General features: G+C 43.6%; 1 protein-coding gene across 7 annotated transcripts in view; it reads left to right on the top strand.

Moving 5' to 3' along the window:
- LOC140715310 (cGMP-dependent protein kinase 1) overlaps positions 1 to 24736 on the top strand; it is a 779820-nt gene that overhangs the window by 607426 nt on the left and 147658 nt on the right. For all 7 annotated transcript variants that reach the window (XM_073027324.1, XM_073027322.1, XM_073027323.1 and 4 more), the window contains one exon: positions 13676 to 13741. In XM_073027324.1, the coding sequence (XP_072883425.1) occupies positions 13676 to 13741 (66 nt within the window). The remainder of the gene's footprint in view (positions 1 to 13675; positions 13742 to 24736) is intronic.

The following is a 24736-nucleotide window of genomic DNA, read 5'->3' as shown; positions in this document are numbered from 1 at the left end:
ACTCCACCGGCTGTCTAGCCCTTGTGCTTCCTGCTCACATGGACATCTGCCCCTCTAACCCACTAACCTGGGTCAGCCCAACCTCCACCGAAGTCCTCCATCTCCCACCTATGTTGCTAGCTTTCGAGCACAAACTACGAAATGGAAGCCTGATCACTAACTTTCCACATTTCTGTCCCTAAACTCTAACTTGACCCCTAAATCCTCCTTCTCTGTCCCCAATACCATTCCTGTGAATTTAAAAGCAACTAAATCTGAGCCACGACCTTGATGGAGATGGCAGCTCGATGCCATTTTGACCAGAAACTCCCTTCTTCTAAATGTCATATCTGTTTTGTGATAATTGACCTTGAGAAAGCTTTGAATTACACCACAATTTCATTGCTAAGTTCCACATTTGCAACATTGACCATCTCTGCCCAGCCTCATCTCATCTACTACTGAAAATTTCATCCATGCCTTTGTCATCTGTGAATTTAACCAGTCTGAGACAATCATGAGCACCTTTCCCATTCTCACGTCAGTACACTTTGGGATATTCTAACTCCCACCAAGTCCTGCTCACCCACCGTCAGTGGTCATGATCAATCCACCTGAAGCAAAGTATCAATTTTCAAATTCTTGCACTTGGTTTGAAAACTTTTCCTGGCCTTGCTTTTTTGTGACAGACTAAAACTGTGTCACACAGAAGCTGTAACTGGGAAATATAAAAATCTTTTTTTTCACACAGCAAATCTTCAGGAGAGAGAGTCCTGCAGAATCCAAGAGAATTCTCAATCTTCTATAACACAAAGAGAACAGTAAACAATTAGCTACAGTTTCAGTCGCTATAATCACCCACTTTAACATTTTGAATACAGTCAGCACATTTGTGGAATTACATATTTACATTGGTAGCACATCCCAATTAGCAGAACGTATTTGATTATTCAATACTGGTGTTTATTCTAAAACCCTCAGAGCAAAGTCCTGGTACCCAAAATATACCCCTTTTGGTGCAGTTTTATATGATGGACCCATGAATATACAACTAACCAGAAGACGAAACATCTGTCCCGAACTGTGTGTTAACTGGCAGGGATACGACTTTAACAAAATGCTAAATAGCAGGACCATTCGTCTGTTGGCTTCCCCTTTGTAGTTTCAGTGGGATGGAATCAGAATGTCCCCCACGCTATGATTGATTTTATTAGCCTGGAAGTATCATTGGAAGTTAAATTGTGTACAGGTTTTCTTTCCTGAACTGTCTACTGTCCAACCTGATGGCATGAACATCAATTTCTCAAACTTCCAGTAATGCCCCTACCCTATCCTTCACCATTCCCATATCCATTTCCCTCTCTTACCCCATCTCCTTACCTACCCATCACCTCCCTCTGGTGATCCTCACCCTTTTCTTTCTTCTGCAGGCTTCTGTCCTCTCCTATCAGGTTCCACCTTCTCCAGCCCTGTATCTCTTTCACCAATCAACTTCCCAACTCTTTATTTCACCCCTCCCCCTTTCCAGTTTCACCTATCTTTTACGTGCTTCTTCTTCTCCTCCTTCCACCTTCTAACTCTGACTCCTCATCTTTTTTTTCTCCAGTCCAGATGGAGAGTCTCGGCCTGAAACGTCAACTAATCTCTTTTCCAAAGATGCTGCCTGGCCTGCTGAGTTCCTTCAGCATTTTGTGTGTGTTACTTTCTTTCCTGAAGACTAGTTCTCCTTTTAGTTAATCCATAATTATTCTATCCATGTCATAATTCTAAAATTGTACCGAACAACTTCTCTGCAGAGCTCCATATTCTTCAAAGATCTCTACCTTCCCAAAGATGTGCTGGTAGGTTGATTTGGCTTTTGTAAGTTACTCTTCAGTACATAGGACAGTACAGCACAAGAACAACCCCTTCAGCCACAATATTGTGCCAAACCAGTTAAACTAGTAATCAAACGGTCAACTGAACTAATCCCTTCTGCCTACACAATGTACATATTTTTCACTTTCCCTCATATTCATGTAACTATCTAAAAGTCTCTTAAAAGTCCCTAATGTATCTGCGTCTACCACCACCCCAGGCACCCACCAGTCTCTGAGTAAAACAACCTTACCCTTCACATCTCCCTTGATCTTACCTCCTCTCACCTTGCATGCCCTCTGGTATTAGACATTTCAGCCCTAGGATTGACATAAGGTTGACAAAGAGGTGACACAGGATCGGAAGGAGAATCCTTGTGGGTAGAGTTAAGAAACTGCAAGGAAAAAAAAACACTCTGATAGGAGTTATGTACATGTCCCCGAACACTAGCCAGGACGCGGGGTACAAATTACAATGGAAAATAGAAAAGGCATGTTATAAGGGCAGTGTCATGATAGACTTAGGGGATTTCAATATGCAAGTAGTTTGGAAAAATCAAGTTGGTGCTGGATCTCAATAGAGTAATTTGTAGAATGCCTCAGAGGTGGCTTTTTAGAGCAGCTTGTGGTTGAGTCCACTAGTGGAACAGCAATTCTGGATTGGTTGTTGTGTAATGAACCTGGATTTGATTAGGAAGCTTAAGGTAAAGGAACCCTGAGTAGGCGTAATATGATAAAATTCAGCTGCAGTTTGACAGGGAGAAGATAAAGTCAGATGTATCAGTGTAGTGTAGGCCTCCGTTATGCTCAATAGACCATGGATTTGTGCCTTGGAAAGTTTCCAGGGCCCTAGGCAGGGTTTTTTTTATGGAAGACCAGCAGTTGCCCAAGCTGCGAGTCTCCCCTCTCCACACCACCGATGTTGTCCAAGGGAAGGACATTAGGACCCATACAGCTTGGCACCGGTGTCGTCGCAGAGCAGTGTGTGGTTAAGTGCCTTGCTCAAGGACACACATGCAGCCTCAGCCAAGGCTCGAACTAGCAACCTTCAGATCACTAGATGAACGCCTTAACCACTTGGCCATGCGCCAACACAGATGTATCAGTATTACAGTGGGGAAAAGGGAATTACAGAGGCATGAACAAGGAGCTAGCCAAAGTTGATTGGAAGGAGAGATGAGCAGGGATGCTGGCAGAGCAGCAGTGGCTGAAGTTTATGGAGTAATTTGGAGGGGCAGGATTGATGCATGCCAAAGATGAAGAAGTATTCTAAAAAGAGGATGAAGGTGTGCTGACAAGGGAAGTCAAAGTCAAAATAAAAGCAAAAGAGAGGGCATATAATTAAGCAGAAAATAATGGGAAGTTAGAGGATTAGGAAGCTTTTAAAAACCAACAGAAGGCAGCTAAAAGACTATAAGGAGAGAAAAGATGAAATATGAAAGTAAACTAGTAAAATACATCAATGAGGATACCAAAAGCTTTTTTTTCCAGGTATATAAAGAGTAAAAGTGAGGTGAGTGTGGATATTGGACCACAGGAAAATGAAGCTGGAGAGGTATTAATGGGGGAACAAAGTATTTTGCATCAGTTTTCACTGTGGAAGACACTAGCAGAATGCAGAGATTTGAGAGTGTCAGGGGTCAGAAATGAGTGTTGTTGCTACCACTATGCAGATGGTGCTTGGGAAGTTGAACGGTCTGAAGTTCGATAAGTCACCTAGGCAAGATAGACAACACCCCAGGGTTCTGAAAGAGGTAGTTAAAGAGATTGTGGAGGCATTAGTAATGATCTTTCAAGAATTCCTGAAATGATTTCAGTAGACTGGAAGCTTGCGAATGTCACTCCACTCTTTCAGAAGGGATGGAGGCAGGGAAAGGAAATTATAGGCATTCACTGGTTGGGAAGATTTTGGAGTCCATTATTAAGGATGAGGTTTTCGAGTACTTGGAGGCACATGATAAAATAGGCCAAAGTCAGCATGGTTTCCTTATGGGGAAATCTTGCCTGAGAAATCTATTGGAATTCTTTGAGGAAATAACAAGCAGGATAGACAAAGGAGAGTCAGTGGGTGTTGATTACATGGATTTCCAGAAGGCCTTTGATGAAGTGCTGCACATGAGTCTGATTAATAAGGTAAGAGCCCATGGTATTACAGTAAAGATAATAGCATGGATAGGTGACTGGCTGATTGGCAGGAGGTAAATACTTGGAATAAAGGGGGCTGATTCTGGTTGGCTGCTGGTGACTAGAGGTTTTCCTCAGAGGTCAGTTTTGGGACTGCTTCTTTTCATGTTATATGTCAGTGATTTGGATGATGGAATTGATGGCTTTGTGGCCAGGTTTGGATACAATACAAAGATAGGTGGAGTCTGCAGAAGGACTTGGATAGAATTGGCAGATGGAATATAGTACAGGGAAGTGCATGGCCATGCATTTCGCCAGAAGAAATAAAGATATCAATTAGTTTCTAAATGGGGAGAAAATTCAAAATTCAGAGGTGCAAAGGGACTTCGGAATCTTTGTGCAGGAGTCCTTAAATGTTAATTTACAGGTTGAGTTAGTGCCCTTAACAGTATACAATCTCTTTACACCCCTACCAAGATGCATCATTTCACATTTGGCTGGGTTCAACTCCATCTGCCATTTCTCCACCCATATCTGAAACTGACCTATATCCTGTTGTATTCTTTGCCATTCGTTTACACTATCCACAACACCACCAATCTTAATATCTTCGGCAACTTACTAACCCAGCCATCTACATCTTCATCCAGGACATTTACAACATTTGTATATACATCACGAACAGCACAGGTCCCAGTACCATTAATGGCAGAGAAGAGGCAAAATAATCAAAGGAGGATTAATGGTTTTGTGAGAAAGAATAAGTTGCAGGGGGAAGGGGAAACTATTGGAGCTGCTGCCTTACTGTGCCAGCAGTCCAGATTCAATCTTGACCTCTTACTGTCCTTGCAAATATGTGAGATCCAGTTTTTTTTCCCATAGCTTAAAACTGTGTTGGTTGGTAGGTTAAATCAGCATCCTAGGCCCAATTGTCAATTGTCTTAAAAAATATGGTATTACAGGAAAATAGAATTTGCTTTCATGAGAGCTCACATTGAATCGATGGGCCACATGGCCTTCTTCGGTTTCATATTAAGTGAGTATTTAAATAGTTCTGGCATTTCATTTCATGCTTTAATCTCTACCACTTCAGTTGTCAAGATTCTAAGCTCTGGAAATTCCTTCCTCATTATCTTTTGCTATTTCTTCCTTTAAGGACTGTTTTATTGACAAACACTTTGGTCATCTATCCCAACGTTACCTTTATGTTACAGACATAAATTTAGTTTAATAATGACTGTGTGAAAAGTGTTTTTTTAGCAACTTTAAAGATTGTTGCATAAATCTAATTTGTTGAGATTAACGCTCAAAGCACAAATTTGACAACCAACGGGCACATTTACCAAACGTCACCTATTGTGTAATGTTTTATGACAACCAATCATCAAGTCCAAGTTCAGATATGAAGGGTCTCAACTAGAAACATTGACACTCCATTTCCACAGATGCTGCCTGACCTGCTGTTTTCACTAAGTAGTTTTTTTTTGCTCTAGATTGCAGCATCTACTGTCTCTAGTGTCTCCTATTCATGCAGTATTACCGGTAATGGGCAGGAGTCCACTTGCTTTTATGAAGATCTTCTACAGCTTAGGCTGCTAAAGTGGCTCTTTACACTACATATGTTTTATGTCCTGACTGTTATACATGAGTTCAGTTTGATAAACATGGGCATGCTGGTGTAGAAGAGGTCATTTCATGTGATTATAAGCTTGGAGATTTAACAGACAGGTGTTATTTGTTCTGCCCCAAGGGCATTCATAATGTTGTCCTGGAGACCGACGTGTTAACAAACAGGTGCCAGTGGACTGCAAGAGCCAAGTTGGAAGCATCCCATCTCAGGGAACAGTACTTTAATAAAACAGTGACAGAGGTTTGTGTTTGCTGATATACATAGAAGCAGCAGCCTGGATAAGAGAAGGGCCCTGGTGATCGGTATACAGAACTTTTTGAAGGACTGTGTGCTTTTTAAAATGGCCCTGAAGGTATCGTGTTCTTGCCACTCTCAGCACTTGTAAATTCTGGTGTCCTGTTGCTTTTTGAGCCTGGAGGTGCTCTGCATGAAAGCCTGACCGTCTCCAAAGAACAGAATCCTATGGTTGACTAGTTGAGAGGGCTTGATGTGAAGCCTGGTCTAAGTGAACGATTTGCAGAGAAATATGAGCAACACTGACACTGAAACGGAGTCGGAGTACTCCTCCTCTGATTATAGTGATGAAGAAACTGATGGGGAGATAGCTGAGTTAGTGAATTTATTTTCCTTGAAACCTATGCATTTTAAACATAGATCTTTTTAATCAATGTCTTTGTTGATGAATGTGTTGTTTGATGAGAAATTACTTAAAGTATGCATGCCTGCAACTCAGCTGGAAAACAGAGTCACGCATGTGGTTAAATATCTTTGAATGTTGTCAAAGCTGATTTAAGTTTATCTAAAATGTAGCTAAAATATTTAGTTTTCATGGATCTCGAATGACCGTAAATCCAGCTAACATCAGTCAGACCATATTTTAAATTACAAATGATACATGTATTGAAATATTAATCATTCTCTGGACTGTTGCCTAATGCCAAGATAAATCCGTGTTTCTATGAGGACATAAGTTGTTGCTGAACTGAAAATGAAGGCTTCATAAACTTAGAAAAGCTATGGTTATAAATTGCTGATCAGTGACATACTTGTGACAGATGTAAACTTTCTCAATGTTGGTAAAAAAAATTTCTACCTTTGTTGAGGGGAAAATGCTGAGGGTTATGTAAAAGTATTCATCCCCTAGGATGATGTAAGAGCACCCCAACTCCATCCGCCTTATCCACACAGAAGGAATCCAGAACTAGATTTGGTTTCATATTGTATTTTAGAAGGTTAAAATTTTGAAGAGCTATCTGCTACTTTTATTTACAATACTGTTTTGAGTGTGGAAAATATATTTAATTCTATACTCCACTTTTACAAATGTGATCTAACTGCTGTTTGTGCCAATCATAAAGTTTCAGTGGAAGAATTTTCCTGTAAAATTTGAAGGCAACACAGAATTATGAAGTTGAACAATAAATCAAAGGGCAAGTTTCATTTTCTGAGCTTCCATTTTGCAAACTAGCAGTCCTACCAGTAGTATTTCCTGGGTTTGGTACATGAAGACTGCAAAGATTTTCCAGTGTGACTACTGCGGTGATTTCTGCAGAGAGGTTGATCGACGGCTTTTCAAAATTTGTCAAGTTGAAAGTTGCATTAAATGACACAAAATTAACCTTCTGTAGTGATGTAGTTGCAAGTTAAGAGCTGGCCATTTAAAACTGAGTTGTGGGAAAATGTTTTTGCTCAAAGGGCACTGAACCTCTGGAAGTTTCTGCTCCAAAAGCTGGCAGAAGTTTGGCCAGTAAATATATTTAAATATTTTAAAGGCTGAGAAATTGAGGGTTACTGGAAACTGGCAGCAAATAAGAGTTGAGGCCAGCATTGGTCAGCAATCACCGTACTGAATGATGTTGCGAATTTGAGGGATCTGGTGGACTACCAGATATAAACTGCTCAGACATGGCAACTTCATCCCGGTGATAGCTTCTCAATGGAAAATTTTACATTAAGTAAAATGCGGGGAGAATGTTCCCAATGATGGGTGAAACTAGGACTAGGGGGCATAATCTTAAAATAAGGGGATGCCGTTCCAGGACTGAGATGCGGAGAAATTTCTTCACTCAGAGGGTAGTGGGGCTGTGGAATTTACTGCTCCAGAGAGCTGTGGAAGCTACTACACTCAATAAATTCAAAATGGAGATAGACATTTTCCTGGATAAAAATGGCATTAGGGGATACGGTGAGCGAGCCGGTAAGCGGACATGAGGCTAGGTTTAGATCAGCCATGTGATCTCCTGGACCAGTTTTCGATAGCCTGGATGGGTCGGAGAGGAATTTTCCAGATTTTTTCTCCTCAATTGGCAACTCGGTTTTTTTTTTCCCCGAGTGATCACATGGGTTTGGGCGGGATGAATAATAAAATAAAATGGGCGGCATGGTGCCCTGTTGGTTGGCACTGTTGCCTTGTGGGATTCGGTGAAAACTAGAGTTAAGATTGGATCAGCCATGATCTTGTTGAATGGCGGAGCAGGCTTGAGGGGCCGATTGGCCTACTCCTGCTCCTATCTCTTATGTTTTGTTCTAAGTAGTTTTAGAGTCACTCTATTTGTAGAACTATACTGTTTGAATAGCAATTATTAACTATTAGCATTTAACCACGCATCTGCCCATAGCCTGAAAGTGTCATGTATGCTTAACAACTGTGATAATCGTTTTTATCACTTTTACTTCAAAAGAATTTTTTTTCATTAATGCAACCATCAGAAGGTTCTGCTATTTGTTGAAATTATGACTTACCTTTTATCTCCATGTTCCCATGCCAAGCTTGCTGCATAGCTCTCTGATTTTTCAACACTCTTGATTTTTGCCTTGAATATATTCAGCAAAAGGCTCCATGGCCCTCTTTGGAGAGAATTCCAAAGATGAGGAGTTTTCTACTGATCTGACTCCTGAATGACAGACTATTTGTTTTGAGATTATGAATCCTGGTTCTGCTCATCCAGCTAAAAGAAACATAATTTTTCTACCACTCATGACCCTGAAGATTTGTGTCTGTATAAATGAGAACACATTTCATTTTGCTAAACTTAAGCCAGCAGAAATCCTTCTGCTTACTTTCTCCACATCAGATAGCCCCCTCCTTCCAGAGATCAATCTAGTGAAATTTCGCTGCATATATTAGAAATATATTCTTCCTTAAGCAATAAGATCAAAAAGTTTCTCACCATAAGAAGGAGATTCACAAGGCAAGATAAGTGCATGGAACATACTGCCAGGGTTAGTGATAGAAGTAAGTGGTGGTAGAAACAATTACGAAGCATTTAGACAGACACATGAACAGGAAGGGAATAGAAGGATACGAACCTTGTTCAAGGTTCAAAGTAAATTTATCATCAAAGTACACATATTGTACGTCACCATATACAACCCTGAGATTCATCTTCTTTTGGCCGTACTTTGTAAATCTAAGAACCATGATAGAATCATTGAAAGTCTGCACCCTACAAACAGCCAATGTGCAAAAGGTAACAAATTGTGCAAATGCAAATGAGAAAAATAACAATAATAATAAATAAATAAGCAATAACTATTGAGAACATGAAATCCTTTAAAATGCATCCATAGGTTGTGGGGACCATTCAGTAATGGGGCAAGTGGAGTTGAATGAAGCTGCCCTCACTGGTTCAAGAGCCTGATGGTTGAAGAGTAATAACTATTCCTGAACCTGGTGGTATGAGTCCTGAGGCTCTTGTACCATCTTCCTGATGGCAGCAACAAGAAGAGAGCATGACCTGTGTGGTGGGGGTACCTGATGATGGATGTTGCTTTCCTGCGATAGCATTCCATGTAGATGTGCACAGTGGTGGGGAGGGCTTAACACGTGAGGGACAGGGCCATATCCACTACTTTTTGTAGGATTTTCCTTTCAAGGGCATTAGAGTTTCCACACCAGGCTATGATGCAACCAGTCAATATTCTCTCCAACGCGCATCTATAGAAGTTTGACAAAGTATTAGATGTCATGCTGAATATTTACACTCTTCTAAGGAAGGAGAGGCTCTGCTGCGCTTTCTTTGTAATTACGTGCTGGGTCTAGGACAGGCCCTCTGAAATGTTAACACCGACAAATTTAAAGTTGCTGACCATCTTCACCTTTGAACCCCTGATGAGGACCGGCTCATGGGCCTCTGGTTTCCTTCCTGCTGGTCAATAACCAGCTCCTTGATCTTGCTGACATTGAGGGAGAGGTGGCTGTTGTGGCACCACTTAGCCTGATTTTCAGTTTTCTTCCTACATGCTGATTTGCTACCACCTTTGATTTGGCCAACAACATTGGTGTCATGAGCAAACTTAAATATGACATTGGAGCTGTGCATAGCCATACAGCCAGGCGAGTATAGCGGGGGTAAGCACACAGCCTTGTGATGATCCTGTGTTGATGCAGATTGTGGAGGCGATTTTGCCAATCTGAACTGACTGAGGCCTAAAAGAGAGGAAATGAGGATCCAATTGCCCAAGGAGGTATTGAGGCCAAGGTCCTGAAGCTTATTGATTAGTTTTGAGAGGATGATAGTATTAAATACCGAGCTGTAATTGATAAAGAGCATCTTGATGTACGCATCTTTGCTGTCCAGATGTTCCAGGGTTGAGTGATGAGCTATCTGCTGTGGACCTGGTGTGCCATTCTACCAAATTTTCCTTCTACCAAAACATCTCCGTATGTTTTGTTCTCTCTGCAATGCCTTTACTGATGCAATAGCTGGTTGATACCTCTTTAAAAGGTACCAGAATGGATAGAAGATTGGCTGACGACAGGCGGCAAAAAGTGGAAATAAAGGGGTCTTTTTCTGGTTGGCTGCCGGTATGTCAATGATTTAAATGAAGGAATTGGTGACCTTGTGGCCACATATGTGGACAATACAAAGATAAGTAGAAGGCAGGTAGTGTGGAGGAAGCTGGGAGTCTGCAGAAGGACTTAGTTTGGGGGATGGGCAAAGAAGTGGCAGATGGGATATCATGTAGGGACGTGTATGGTCATGCACTTTGGTAGAAGGAATGAAGGCATGGACTATTTTGTAGATGCAGAAAAAATTTTAAAAAATCAGAGGGCAGAGGGACTTGGGAGTCCTCGTGCAGGATTCCCTAAAGGTTAACTTGCAGGTTGAAATGGTGGTGAGGAAGGAAAATGCAATGTTAGCATTCATTTCGAGAGGACTAGAATACAAGAGCAAGGAAGTAACGCTGAAACTTCATAAGACATTAGTCAGACCACATTTGCAGTATCACGAGCAGTTTTGTAGCACTTATCTACAAAAAAAATGTGCTGCGGTCAAGAGGAGGTTAACGAGAATTATCCCAGGAATGAAAGGGTTAACATATGAGGAGCATTTGATGGCTCTCGGCCTGTACTCACTGAAGTTTAGAAGAATGAGAGGGATATCTCATTGATCCTACTGAATATTAAAAGGTCTGGATTGAGTTGGTATGGAGAAGATGCTTCCAATAGAAGGGGAAGTCTAGCATTAGAGGGCACAGCCTCAGAAATGAGGGGCATCCATTTAAAACAGACATAAGGAAAAGTTTCTTTAGCCAGAGGGTGGTGAATCTGCGGAATGCTTTGCTATAGATGGCTATACAAGCCAAGTCATTGGATATAGTTAAAGCAGAGGGTGATAGATAGATAGATACTGTATTGACCCCAAAGGAAATTACAGTGGTCACAGTAACATTACAAGTGCACAGATATACAAATATTAGAAGGGAAGTAAGAAATAATTTTCAAAACTGATCTCTAACAGTCCAACAGGAGGGGTTCATCACTTCCCCGGCTATAGGTTGACTCATTGTAGAGCCTAATGGTCAAGGGTAAAAATGCCCTCATATAGCGCTCTTTCAAACAGCACAGTTGGCTTAGTCTTTTACTAAAAGTGCTCCTCTGTGCAGCCAAAGTGGCATGCAGAGGATGAGAAACATTGTCTAGAATTGCCAGGATTTTCTGTAGGGTCTTTTGTTCTACCACAGCCTTTAGTGTGTACAGTCGATAGGTTCTTGGTGATTCAGGGCGTTAAAGCTTATGGGAGAAGGCAGGAGAATGGGGATGAGAGGGATAATAGATGTAATGAAGGAGCAGAATTGATGGGCTGAATAGCCAAATTTGCTCCTAGGTCTTATTGTCTTACCAAGCTTCTGTATTCTCTTACGAACTTTACTGCCACAGCCTTAGTATCAGCAAACTTGGATATATTAAACCTGATCCCTTCATTCATGTTTTTGAAATAAATGTGCCTCAGCACTAATCTCCACAGCTTCCAACCACTCACTGCCTCCTAACCTGAGGATGATCTGTTTTGAGGCAACACGAGTGAATCTGCAGATGCTGGAAATAAATGAAAACACAAAATACTGGCAGAACTCAGCAGGCCAGACAGCATCTATGGGAGGAGGTAGTGACGACATTTTGGGCCAATACGTCGCCACTACCTCCTCCCATAGATGCTGTCTGGCCTGCTGAGTTCTGCCAGTATTTTGTGTTTTTATGATCTGTTTTGATCCTACTCTCTTTTTTTTGGCAGTTAATGTTATGTTCAGTGCACACAAGTGTATTACAATGCAACCTGTGTGCTATAATTTTGCTTATCTTCCTGTAAGGTAACTCATCAAAGGCCCTCTGAGAAGTTCTTACTCATTTGTTAGTTACAATCACAGAATATTTTCAAAGACCTGTCAAGCATGATTTTGCTTTCATTAATATATTCTTAGTGTTTTTAGTATTCTTATATATTCCAAGTGCATTGCTACTAATTGTAATCTTGGCATTTTCCCAGCTACTGATGTTAGGTTAACTAGGCAGTAGCTTTCCATTTTCACTCCCCCTCTATTAAATTGTGTTGCATTTGCTATCTTTCAATCTATGGCAAAATTTCAGTAATATATGGAATTTTGGAAGATGAGAACCAGTACATTCACTATCTTTATAACTTGTAGTGCAGATCACAAGGTCCTGGGAATTCATTGCATTTCAGTCCTATTAATTTCTCCCATTTTTTTTAAACAGTACCCATTTCCTTCAGCACTTCATTCACTCTAGAAGTGTTCTCCACATATTTTTGTGTTTTTTGCAAATAATCCTTTAATCACTCCGCTATATACATTCCTCAGTAACTTTTAACATTTTTGTTACTTTTTTTTATATAGAGATACTGCACGGTAACTGCAGTAACTGGCCCTCCTGGCCCAGTGAGCACACGTGGCAAAGTTATAGCCATGTGTCCAATTAACCTACTAACCCCTACGTCTATTTAATGTGGAAGATAACTGGAGCATCCGGAGGAATCCTGTGCGGTCAAGGGGAGAACGTACAAACTCTTCACAGACGGCAACAGAGTTGAACCCGAGTGGCTGGCACTCTCACAGCTTTACAGTAACTGCCATGCTGCCTCAACCTATTACTTCACATTTGGAGCATTAACAGCCTCATTTTAGTCTTTTTGTTAGATTACTCTCATATTGTGTTTTCCTTTTCCTTGACATTTTCAATCCTCAGGTATACTGCTTTTGGAAACTTCGTAAGCTGTTTCTTTTGATCTGATATTATCTTTCATTATTTTTATTTATTCAGCGATACAGTGAAGGCCCTTCCGGTCGTTCAAGCCACACAGCCCCTGCAACCCCCAACAAACCCGATTAACCCTAACCTAATCACAGGACAATTTACAATGACAGATAAACCGACCTTTGAACTGTGGGAGGAGACTGCAGGACCCAGAGAAAACCCAAGCATTCAGTAGGGAGGACCTACAGAGACTCCTTACAGAATAGCACCAGAATTGAACTCTGAACTCTGGAATGTTCCAAGCTGTAATAGCGCCGCGCGGACTGCTACACTACCACAAGTAAATCACATTTTCTGTTGGTATTTTGTCTTAAACACACACACACACACACACACACACACACACACATATATATTTACTATAAATGATGTATTTAATTATTATGTTAGCCTTCTCTTTTCTATTGTAGTTTCCTTTACAATGTAGTTCGAAGCTGCTCTACACCTATCATTCTAACAAGCCTTGATGATGTACACAGCCTTGATTTACAACCTTGTTTAAAATTTCACTTTTCTTTGTATTTGCAGGGAGGATGTGAGGACAGCCAATGTGATTGCAGCTGAAACAGTGACCTGCCTTGTGATCGACAGAGAGTAAGTAAAATGAATCTTATAACCACCTTTCTGCTATTTAGATGGGAAAAGCAATGAGGAACATGGACAAGATGGGCCGTGGGCCTGTTTCTGTGTTGTATGATTCTTTGAAACCCATTGTCCACATGGGTAATGCCTTGATCAATAATGAAACTCACAATCCTGTGCACCAACCAGGTAGCATATTATTAAACAAAGAGCACCTGTAAAATTCCAGGTAGAACAGGAGATGCAGTGACGGGAAAAGTTGTTACTGGGATGACATGTCTCCTAAGTTTTATACTAGTTTTGCTAGCTGCGTTGTCAGGGTACCACTCAGATGGTAAAGAGCCACCCCTAGGTGTGGCTGGCAGACAGACATTTTGGAGTTATAATTTGATCTTCCCTGAACGTGGAGAATGATCTGTTGTCATTACCACAGCTGGGTTATTCGCAGACTAAAGATCCTACAGGTTTTTTGAACAGTTAATTATTGTGATCTGTCCATTATCATGTTATTTACTACATAAAATGGATTTGTCATTTCATGAAAAGATTGTTGAATAATAAAAGTATTTGAAATATTTATTCCTGATCTTATTTTAGCAAATGAGTTTTGCATTTGCATAATGAGCCTTTTATACATCATATCTTCTCTGTCTGTGAACTTTGTACTGCCACTGGTTCAGTGAATTTATCCAGTGTGGACCTGATAACACATAGCCCATGGCCTCTGCTGAATTAATACATTGAATGTGGGGTAGTGATAAGGGGGTACTGGAATTGTCCCTTGACCTCACCAATTTAGAAAAGAAAAATATGTGTTACATTTGTTTCCTGATAAATCCCAAATATCTCCATCTCAGTTGCTAGGGGCTCTTGTTTGAGGTACACAAGTGTTTCTTATTCGATGATTGGAGTGAGTTTGGATGTGGTGTTCTTCTGTTTGTATCACAGTCTTGGAGCAAAACTTGCAGAAGGTGCTTCAAAGAGTTTAAGGAGGTTGCAGGGGTGTCAAACTCATTTTAGGTCACGGGCCGGATTGAGCAAAATGCAACTTCATGCGGGCCGGATCAGTCGGACGCGTGTGAACGCAGCTTTCGTTGCCTCCGTTTTTTCAGCCTGCTCTCATGTGTCTCAGTCTCTGCTATAACTACAAAGTGTTTCACTTTACAAATTCCGTTTCTTATGAAGAAGACTGCTGAGCAAGACTGCCGAATAAACACTAAAAACCCTGAAAACCTGGTACCTGAATAAACTCAGCATTAGCCATATCATACGCCATAGGCGCTTCGATTACTGGGGCCAGCTTTAATAGTAATTAGATATTATCTCGCGGGCCAAAGATAATTCCACCGCTGGCCAGATTTGGCCCACGGGCCTTGAGTTTGACATATATGATGTACAGTGTCCGGTGCTGCTCCCTTCATTTTTTGTGGGGTGGTTGCGTGGTGACAATCATATCCACTGTTTCTCTGGATGGATGGAATACACACCATGATTCAGGGAATTGCACTTTGACCACTGAGAAAAGGTGACTCTTTGGAATTTTCACAGTCAGGTTTGTCCGGTTTCTTGAAGATGGTCATAATTACAACACATTCTGAGATCTCCACGAATATCCTCCTCTTATCAGAAGTGGACATTAAAGCTGTGGATTTGTGACTTAAATTCTTAATTGCTGAGCTTTAGGAACTCACTGTAGATAGCATCTGCTCTAAAAGGATATTTTTTGAATTGGGATAAAGTTTCCACTTAGTCACTTTTATTCTCACTAGAACACATGAGATTGAGGGATGACCTTATAGGTTTATGAAATTGTGAGGGGCAAAAGATAGATGGTCAGAGTCTTTTCCCTATGGCAAGGGAGACTGGAATGAGAGGGAACAAGTTTAAGGTGAGATGGGAGACATTTAAAGGAGATCAGAGGGAGAAGTTTTCACACAGTGACTAGTGGTTATCTGAATAGATTTGGCAGAGGAATTGATAGAGACAGCTAAAATTATAATGTTTAAAAGGCCCTTGGAGAGGAAAGGCAGGGAAATTGATTAATATAGACAGGCAGCATGGTCAATGTGGATGAGGAGGATGGAAAGGGTCCATTTGCGAGTAGTACAATTCTATGTTTCTGTTTATTGCAGAAAGAAAGTTTGAAAGATTTGGTGTGGCAAAAATGAGATAGACAGGGCAGGAAAGAGAGGCAGGATATTATTAATTTTATCCCATATGCTTTTGGTCCATTTGGATAAGTAGGTGTTGAGAGTTACCTTCTATATTCACTTGCTGCCTGTGAAATATAAAGTTAATCTCTTTTGAAATAGGCTTCAGCTTTGCAAGTGTCTTACTGTGTTTAAAAATCGAGAGAAACAAACTTGTGAACTTCCTAAAGATTTCTCTACAAAACTCTGAAAAATATGGTGTCATGCAGCGAAAGATCTGGCTAAGCCCAAAGAGATCAATTAGCCCATTTCTGAGTGTAAGAATGCCCATCAGGATTTTTTTCAGATGGATTTTCATTTGTCAAAGCAAATTTTCTCCAGCATAAGATCTCCCCACTGACAGCTGCTGTTGTAAAATACATAAAATGCTGGAGGAGCTCAGCAGGTCAGGCAGCATCCATGGAGAGGAATAAAGAGTCAATATTTTGGGCCAAGACCCTTCATCAGGACAATGTTGTACAATGCCCAGATTTGGGCCCCAGTTTGGCTTTCAGTCTTTGATCTGGTAAATAATAGCTTTTATTTAAGAACTAAATAACCAACCAGTGGAGCACAAATCATGCTTCCCCATCATCTGAGCTGGTTAAATAGGTACATTCTTGTTCTTATTGAGTCCTGTGACCTCCAGCAACAGTAAGTACAGAACAATTTGAAACAACATGTATTTATCCTCTCCACCACCTTCTGCACTCACTGGTCTGTAACAGTCTGCTCTGCACCCTGCTGATTTCAAGATTCTTTTATTGCATTTCCACTACGTAAGTGTAAGGAGATGAAATAATTGTTTCTCCCAATCTGATGCAGCACAAAAAGAAAACAAAATAAGGTTAAGAACACAGAAAAACAGGAAGAATTAAAATACTTAAGATAGCTTACTGTATATATGTGGTAAATTATGTATACCTGTCTGGACACGCCCCTCTGCTGACTGCTCCTGTAGCTCCTCCCACAGGCCCCTGTATAAAGGCAATTGGGGCACTGCTCCTCCCTCAGTCTCCGAGATGTCGTGCTCCCTTTTTGTTGCTAATAAAAGCCTATCGTTCACTTCCAGTCTCCGAGAGTTATCGATGGTGCATCAATTTTATTAGCAGCAATTTTAAAACACGGAGAGCATTTTACGACCCGACAGATTGGATCTCGACCCTCAATCCCAGGAAGCCGGCGATGCTTTCGAACTCTGGCTAGCATGCTTCGAATCGTACCTGGAGGAGATTCATGTGACCGATCCCGCCACGATGCGCAGGGTTCTCCTGTCCAGAATCAGTCCAGGGGTCTACTCCATGATCAAGGACCAAACAGACTACCGGGGTGCAATGGATGCCCTCAAAAGGCAATACCGGCAGCCGGTGAACACCGTCTATGCAAGACATCGCTTAGCAACACGGCGGCAGCTGGCCGGAGAGTCGAGCGCTGAGTTTGTCTGGGCCCTACAGACACTCATGCGGGCCTGCGACTGCAGGGGACTGACGACGGAACAGCATGCGGAGCTGCTAGTAAGAGACGCCTTCGTTACGGGGATCAGGTCAGTGTATGTGCGCCAGCGGCTGCTGGAACATGCCGATCTTACCTTACATATGGCGATTAAGCTGGCCAACACGTTGGAGGCCGCTCTGCACAACGCTGACGCTGTCCAGGCACATGATCTCCCGCCGGCCTCATGGACACTGCAGACCCCGCAACTCGCCGGCGAATCATCCTCGGCTGCTGCCAGTCACGAGTCCGTGAAGTCCCCACAACCCGCCAGTGAATCGCCCACGGCTGCTGCCAGTCGCAAGTCCATGCAGTGTTACTTCTGCGGACTCGGGAAGCACCCCCGAAAACGCTGCCCGGCCCGAGAAGCTACCTGCTCCAGCTGCGGAAAGGGCTACTTCGCCAAGGCCTGTAAGTCCAAACTGCGAGTGGGGTTGAGCAGCGCCAAGCCAGTGAGGCATGGGGGTCGCCATCTTGCCTGCCTGCTGCGTGCAAGGCATGGGGGTGGCCATCTTTGTCGGCGCCACCTCGCCCCGCCTCTGACCCACGGGTGCTTACCGGACACCAAGACAGCGATTCAACTCTGGCTTCCGTGACCCTCGACCAAAGCGCTCCACACCAGCTCACAAGGTCAATAATGGACATCCTGGTGGAGGGGCACAGGACTAGCTGCCTGTTTGCCTGACATACTGTACCGGCCTGGAAGGCTCAATGAGCCCCCTGATGCCCTATCCCAGGGAACATGTGCCAGCATGCAGCTCGACCGGCTATACGCCCTCCATGCAGATCTTTGCCACCCGGGGGTCACCTGGCTTTACCATTTCATGAAAGCCCGGAACCTGCCTTACTCCCTTGAGGAAATCAGGACGATGACCAGGGACTGCCAAGTCTGTGCTGAGTGCAAACCGCACTTCTACCGTCCTGTAAAGGCACAACTTATCAAGGCCACCCGCTCCTTTGAGCAACTGAGTGTCAACTTTAAGGGCCCCCTTCCCTCCACCGACCGCAATGTGTAACATAACATAATCAATGAGTACTCGCGGTTCCCTTTTGCCATCCCCTGCCCCGATACCACTGCCACGTCCATCATAAAAGCCCTGCGCCAGCTCTTCACTCTTCGGATATCCCTGCTATATCCACAGTGATAGAGGGTCCTCCTTTATGAGTGACGAGCTGTGCCAGTACCTGCTGGCTAGGGGCATTGCTACTAGTAGGACCACAAGCTATAATCCCCGGGGGAATGGACAGGTGGAGAGGGAGAATGCCACGGTGTGGAAGGCCACACTCTTAGCCGTTAGGTCAAAGGGATTGCTGGTCTCTCGCTGGCAGGAGGTCCTCCCCGAGGCACCCCACTCCATCCGCTCCCTGTTATGCACGTCCACCAATGCCACCCCTCATGAGAGACTCTTTTTTTTTCCCAGGAAGTCTGCCACTTGGACCACCCTACCGGCTTGGCTGAAGTCCCCAGGGCCAGTGCTGCTCTGGAAACATGCGAGGAGCAATAAATACTCCCCGCTGGTCGAGAGGTTTCACCTACTTCATGCGAACCCCAAGTATGCCTACGTGGTCTTACCTGATGGGCGGGAGGACACGGTCTCTGTCCGCGACCTGGCACCCGCAGGAGCACCAGACCCCTACCCCGAACACTCCACGGTGACTATGAACCCCGTACCCACCGATGTATATATACCCATGAGACACCGCACACTCCAAGCCCTACACAGACTCCTCATGACACTCCCATACCGGGTGCCACGCACACGCATGAGGGGTTACTGATGCCTAACGGGCTGGCACCTCAAGTCAGGCCGGAGCCAGCACAACCACCGTCACTGGTGCAATCACCACCAGTGCTACGTAGATCGCAGCGACAGACTCGACCGCCTGATAGACTGGACCTGTAAATACACTTGTAAGAAACTTCACCCTGTGGGGACTCTCTTTTAAAACAAAGGGGGGGAGAATGTGGTGAACTATGTATACCTCTCTGGACATGCCCCTCTGCTGACTGGTCCTGTGGCTCCTCCCACAGGCCCCTGTATAAAGGCGATTGGAGGCACTGCTCCTCCCTCAGTCTCCGAGATGTTGTGCTCCCTTTTTGCTGCTAATAAAAGCCTATCGTTCACTTCCTGTCTCCGAGAGTTATTGATGCTGCATCAATATACATAGATGGTCTGTACATCCATAAAGTGACCCCAAGCACAGGAGTGTCTGTATATAAGATGACTGATAGGAAATGATAAAGTAGTGCTGGTCATTGGGGGTATGGAAGGGTGAGCTAATGGGTGGGAGTGTTGATCAGCCTTACTGCTTGGGGAAAGGAACTGTTTTTGAGTCTGGTGGTCCTGGCGTGGATGCTACATAGCCTCCCCCTTGATGAGAGTGGCACAAACAATCCATGAGCAGGGTAGGTGGGATCCATCGTGACGTTACTGGCCATTTTCTGGCAGCTTTCTATATATATGTCATTGATAGTATGTAGGCTGATCCGGGTGATGGGTTGGGCAGTTTTGACCGCTCACTGTAGAGCCTTCCTATCCACCACAATGTGGTTTCTGTACCAAGCAGTGATGTTGCATGTAAGAATGCTCTCTCTGACACATCTGTTGAATGTTGTGAATATAACTTGCATAGTCCAGCTCGCTTCAGCTTCCTCAGAAAGTAGAGATTTCGTGAGCTTTCTTGTGTAGAACGTGTTCTGGGACTAAGAGAGGTTGTGTGGGATGTGCACTCCCAGGAGTTTGAAACAGCTCTCAATTTCCACTGTTGTGCCACTGATGTAAAGAGGGGCATGAGTGTTGTGAGGTCAGTAACAATCTCCTTTGTCTTGTTGACATTGAGGAGGAGGTTTTTGCCTGACACCAGGCCTCGAGCTCTTTCACCTCCTTTCGGTGTGCTGTCTCGTTGTTGGTGATGAGCCTCACCGGCAAACTTGACAATGTGATTACTTGGGAGTTCGGCTGTGCAGTCAGTCATGTGTGAGCAGTTTGTGGCCAGTTGTTTGCTAATACTGCTCTAGAATCTGTTATTTGCTCTTAGTTTTCTCTCCTTTATGACTCTTCAGGCCAGCCATTGGCCATCACTTGAATCTTGAGCGAGTTGAGGAGTTCAGTGGAATGGGAATTACATCAGAGAATAGTAGACATAACCTTCCATGAAGCATTATTTTACAAGTCCAGCTGACCAGCATTTGACCAGCTATACTGATGGCAGTGTTTGCTTCCATTGGGTTCTAACTTACAGCCTGTACATTACTCAGTTGGATTTATGTATTTACCCTTTCTCCTATGGTCCTCTCTCTTCTCCTTTCAAGTTCCTTCTTCAGCACTTTACTTTTTCCACCTTTCACTTCCCAACTTCTCACCTCATTTTCCCTCCCCACCCACATATCTCCCCCCTCATCTGGCTTCACCTACCACCTCCAACTTCCCCTCTCCCCACCTTCTTGTTCTGACTCCTTCCACCTTCCTTTCCAATCCAGCCCAAAACATCAGCTATTTATTCCTTTCATGAAGCTGCCTGGCCTGCTGAGTTCCTCCAGCATTTTGTATAAGTTATTATGTATTTACTTCACTACTTGTTACAATGTTGCCTGCCCTGATCCAGGCCAAGCTTTCCTGCCCTGATCCAGGCCAAGCTTTCCTGCTCTGATCCAGGCCAAGCTTGCCTGTGGAATTTAACAACCACCATTTTGGTGGACAGCTCAATCAATCCTTCTTCTCACCTCATGTATTCAGCAGGCAATGTCTTCCAGCAGCACTTTTTGGACAAGAAATACTGATGGATTTTCCAAGCCTAGCCTGGAAATGTAGATGCCAGCATATTTCAAAGTAGATTAAGATTTGTTATTAAAGTATGTATATGTCACCGTATACTACCTTGAGATCAATTTTCTTCCAGGCATTTACTGGAAGATAAGGAAATAAAGTAGAATTTATGAAAAACAAAGACTAACAAACAACCAACATGCAAAAGTCAAATTGTGTGAATAAAAAAAATAATACTGAGAACATGAGTTGTTGAGTTTATAGGTTGTGGAAGCAGATCAAAGTTAAGTTATCCACTTCGGTACAGGAGTCTGATGGTTGAAGGGTAATAAGTCCTGAACCTGATGATGTGGGATCTGAGGCTCCTGTATCTCCTACCTGATGGTAATAACAAGAGGAGAGCATGAACGGGATGGCGAGAGTCCTTGATGATGGAAGTTGCACCCCAAGCCTGTTTATGATGATTCCTTGGGATCTGTATCTCAGCAGAGTTCATGCACACACTCCCCACTGTTCAGTCAGTTTCAATATCCAGGACATTTTGCCCCCAGAACTCTACGGCATAGTTTAATCCGGATAGTTGCAGGTCGGTGTGCATGCATGGGTGCGTGAAATTCAGGCATAACTGTCAAGCAATGACCATCTCCAACCACACGGAATATAACCACCCACCCTTGGCATTCAGTGGAAGGACTGTGTCTGGGTTCTCCACCTTCTACATCTCTACCAACCAGAAATGTAACGGAACCACCAATATAAAACCTCTGCTAAAGACCAGGTCAGATACTGGGTATAGGGCATCAAGTGATTCTTCTCCAGATACCTAAAGCCTTACCACCTTCTGTAAGGTACAAGTAAGGAGTGTAATGGAATACACTCCACTGGATAAATGCAGTGCTGAACAACACACAAGAGGTATGACATAATTCATAATTTGGATTCTGCTAACACAACAGTACCATTGCGTGGCACTCCAACCACTGTGCCAAACGTCCATTCCCTCTTCCCCAGGGACAGCAGTTTGACGGTGCACCATCTCAAAGACATTGCCATTGTTCATCTAGGTTACTCTGACAGCACCTCCTAAACTCACCACAGCCCCAAAAGCAGGTACATTCCTCCTGTCCTCACCTACCACCCCATGAGCCTCCGCATCCAGCACATCATTCTCCACAACTTCCATCACCTCCAAAGCGATCCTACTACCAAACACATCATAACCTCCCATCCCCCCTCTGCTTTCCACGGGGACTGCTCCCTCCATGATACCCTTGTCCATTCGTCCCTCCACACTAATCTCCCTCCCAGCACTTAACCCTGCAAGCGACCAAAATACCACACCTGCCCACTCACCTCCTCCCTCACCTTCATTCAGGGCACCAAACAGTCCTAGGTGAGGCAACACTTCACCTGCGAATCTGCTGGGGTTGTCTATCGTATCTGATGTCCTGGATGTGGCCTCCTCTACATTGGTGACACCCATCATAATTGGGGAACCACTTTGTGAGGCACCTGTGCTCCATCCGTCAAAAGCGGAGCTTCCCGGTAGCCCAACTGCTTCCCATTCCCATTCCGACACGTCAGTCCTTGACCTCTTGTGCCACAATGAGGCCACCCTCAAGGTGGGGGAGCAACACCTTATATTCCGTCTAGGTAGCCGCCAACCTAATGGCATTGAATATTGATTTAGTAAAAAAATTATCCCTCCCTCACCCCTCTTCTTCTATTCCCCATTCTGACCTCTTACCTATCAACACTGCCTGTTGCCCTTCCTCTTTCCCTTTCTCCTACTGTCCAGTCTCCTCTCCTATCAGATCCTTCCTGTCTAGCCTTTTATCTTTCCTACCCACCTGACTTCGCCCATCACCTTACAGCCATCCTCCTTCCTCTTACTCCACCTTTTTATTCTGGCATCTTCACCCCTCCTTTCCAGTCCTGAAGAAGGGTCTCGGCCTGAAACATCAACTGTGTGTTCATTTCCATGAGTGCTGCCCGACCTGCTGAGTTCCTCCAGCATTTTGTGTGTGTTGCGTGGAAATATCACTGGCTGCGGGCTCCTTTCCAAGTTGCGCACCATTCCGACTTTGGCTAGATCCTGGGATTGCCAACTCTAGACATCGTGGGGGTACCTTCACCACAATCAGCAACAATACAAGAAGGAGGCTCAACCTCAATCATGAAGGCAGTTATGAGAAGTAGATGCGGTCCTTGCCAGCAATCTCTCCATTTTGTAAACCCTAAGTGCGTACTTAGTTTGTGTGTTTGTTTTTCCCAGTGCATACATAGTGAATATAGACATAGAAACATAGAAAACCTACAGCACAATACAGGCCCTTCAGCCCACAAAGTTATGCCAAACATGTCTTTACCTTAGAAATTATCTAAGGTTATCCATAGCCCTCTATATTTTCTAAGCTCCACGTACCTATCCAGGAGTCTCTTAAAAGACCCTATCATATCTGCCTCCACCAATGTCGCCAGCAGCCATTCCATGCACTCACCACTCTCTGTGTAAAAAACTTACCCCTGACATCTCCTCTGCCAATGCTTCCAAGCACTTTAAAACTGTACCCTCCCGTGCTAACCATTTCAGCCCTGGGAAAACGCCTCTGACTATCCATATGATCAATGCCTCTAATCATCTTATATATTTCTATCAGGTCACCTCTCATTCTCCGTCGTTCAAAGGAGAAAAGGCTGAGTTCATTCAACCTATTCTCATAAGGCATGCCCCCCAATCCAGATAACATCCTTGTAAATCCCTGCACCCTTTCTATGGTTTCCACATTTTTCCTGTAGTGAGGCGACCAGAACTGAACACAGTACTCCAAGTGGGGTCTGACCAGGGTCCTATATAGCTGCAACATTACCTCTCGGCTCCTAAGCTCAATCCCATGGTTGATGAAGGCCAATGCACCATATGCCTTCTTAACCACAGGGTCAACCTGCGCAGCAGCTTTGAGTGTTCTATGGACTCGGACCCCAAGATCCCTCTGATCCTCCATTCTGCCAAGAGTCTTGCCATTAATACTATATTCTGCCATCATATTTGACCTACCAAAATGAACCACCTCACACTTATGTGGGTTGAACTCCATCTGCCACTTCTTAGCCAGTTTTGCATCCTATCAATGTCATGCTGTAACCTCTGACTGCCATCCACAATATCCACAACAGCCCAACCTTTGTGTCATCAGCAAATGTACTAACCCATCCCTCCACTTCCTCATCCATGTCATTTATAAAAATCTCAAAGAGTATAGGTCCCAGAACAGATCCCTGAGGCACACCACTGGTCACCGACCTCCATGCAGAATATGACCCATCGACAACCACTCTTCGCCTTCTGTGGACAAGCCAATTCTGGATCCACAAAGCAATGTCCCCTTGGATCCCAAGCCTCCTTACTTTCTCAAAAAGTTTTGCATGGGGGACCTTATCAAGTGCCTTGCTGAAATCCATATACACTACATCTACTGCTCTACCTTCATCAATGTGTTTAGTCACATCCTCATAAAATTCACTCAGGCTCATGAGGCACGACTTGCCTTTGACACATT

This window comes from Hemitrygon akajei, chromosome 23, assembly GCF_048418815.1.
Source record: "Hemitrygon akajei chromosome 23, sHemAka1.3, whole genome shotgun sequence".
Classification (NCBI taxonomy): domain Eukaryota; kingdom Metazoa; phylum Chordata; class Chondrichthyes; order Myliobatiformes; family Dasyatidae; genus Hemitrygon; species Hemitrygon akajei.
This window is presented reverse-complemented; position numbering and strand designations above follow the sequence as displayed.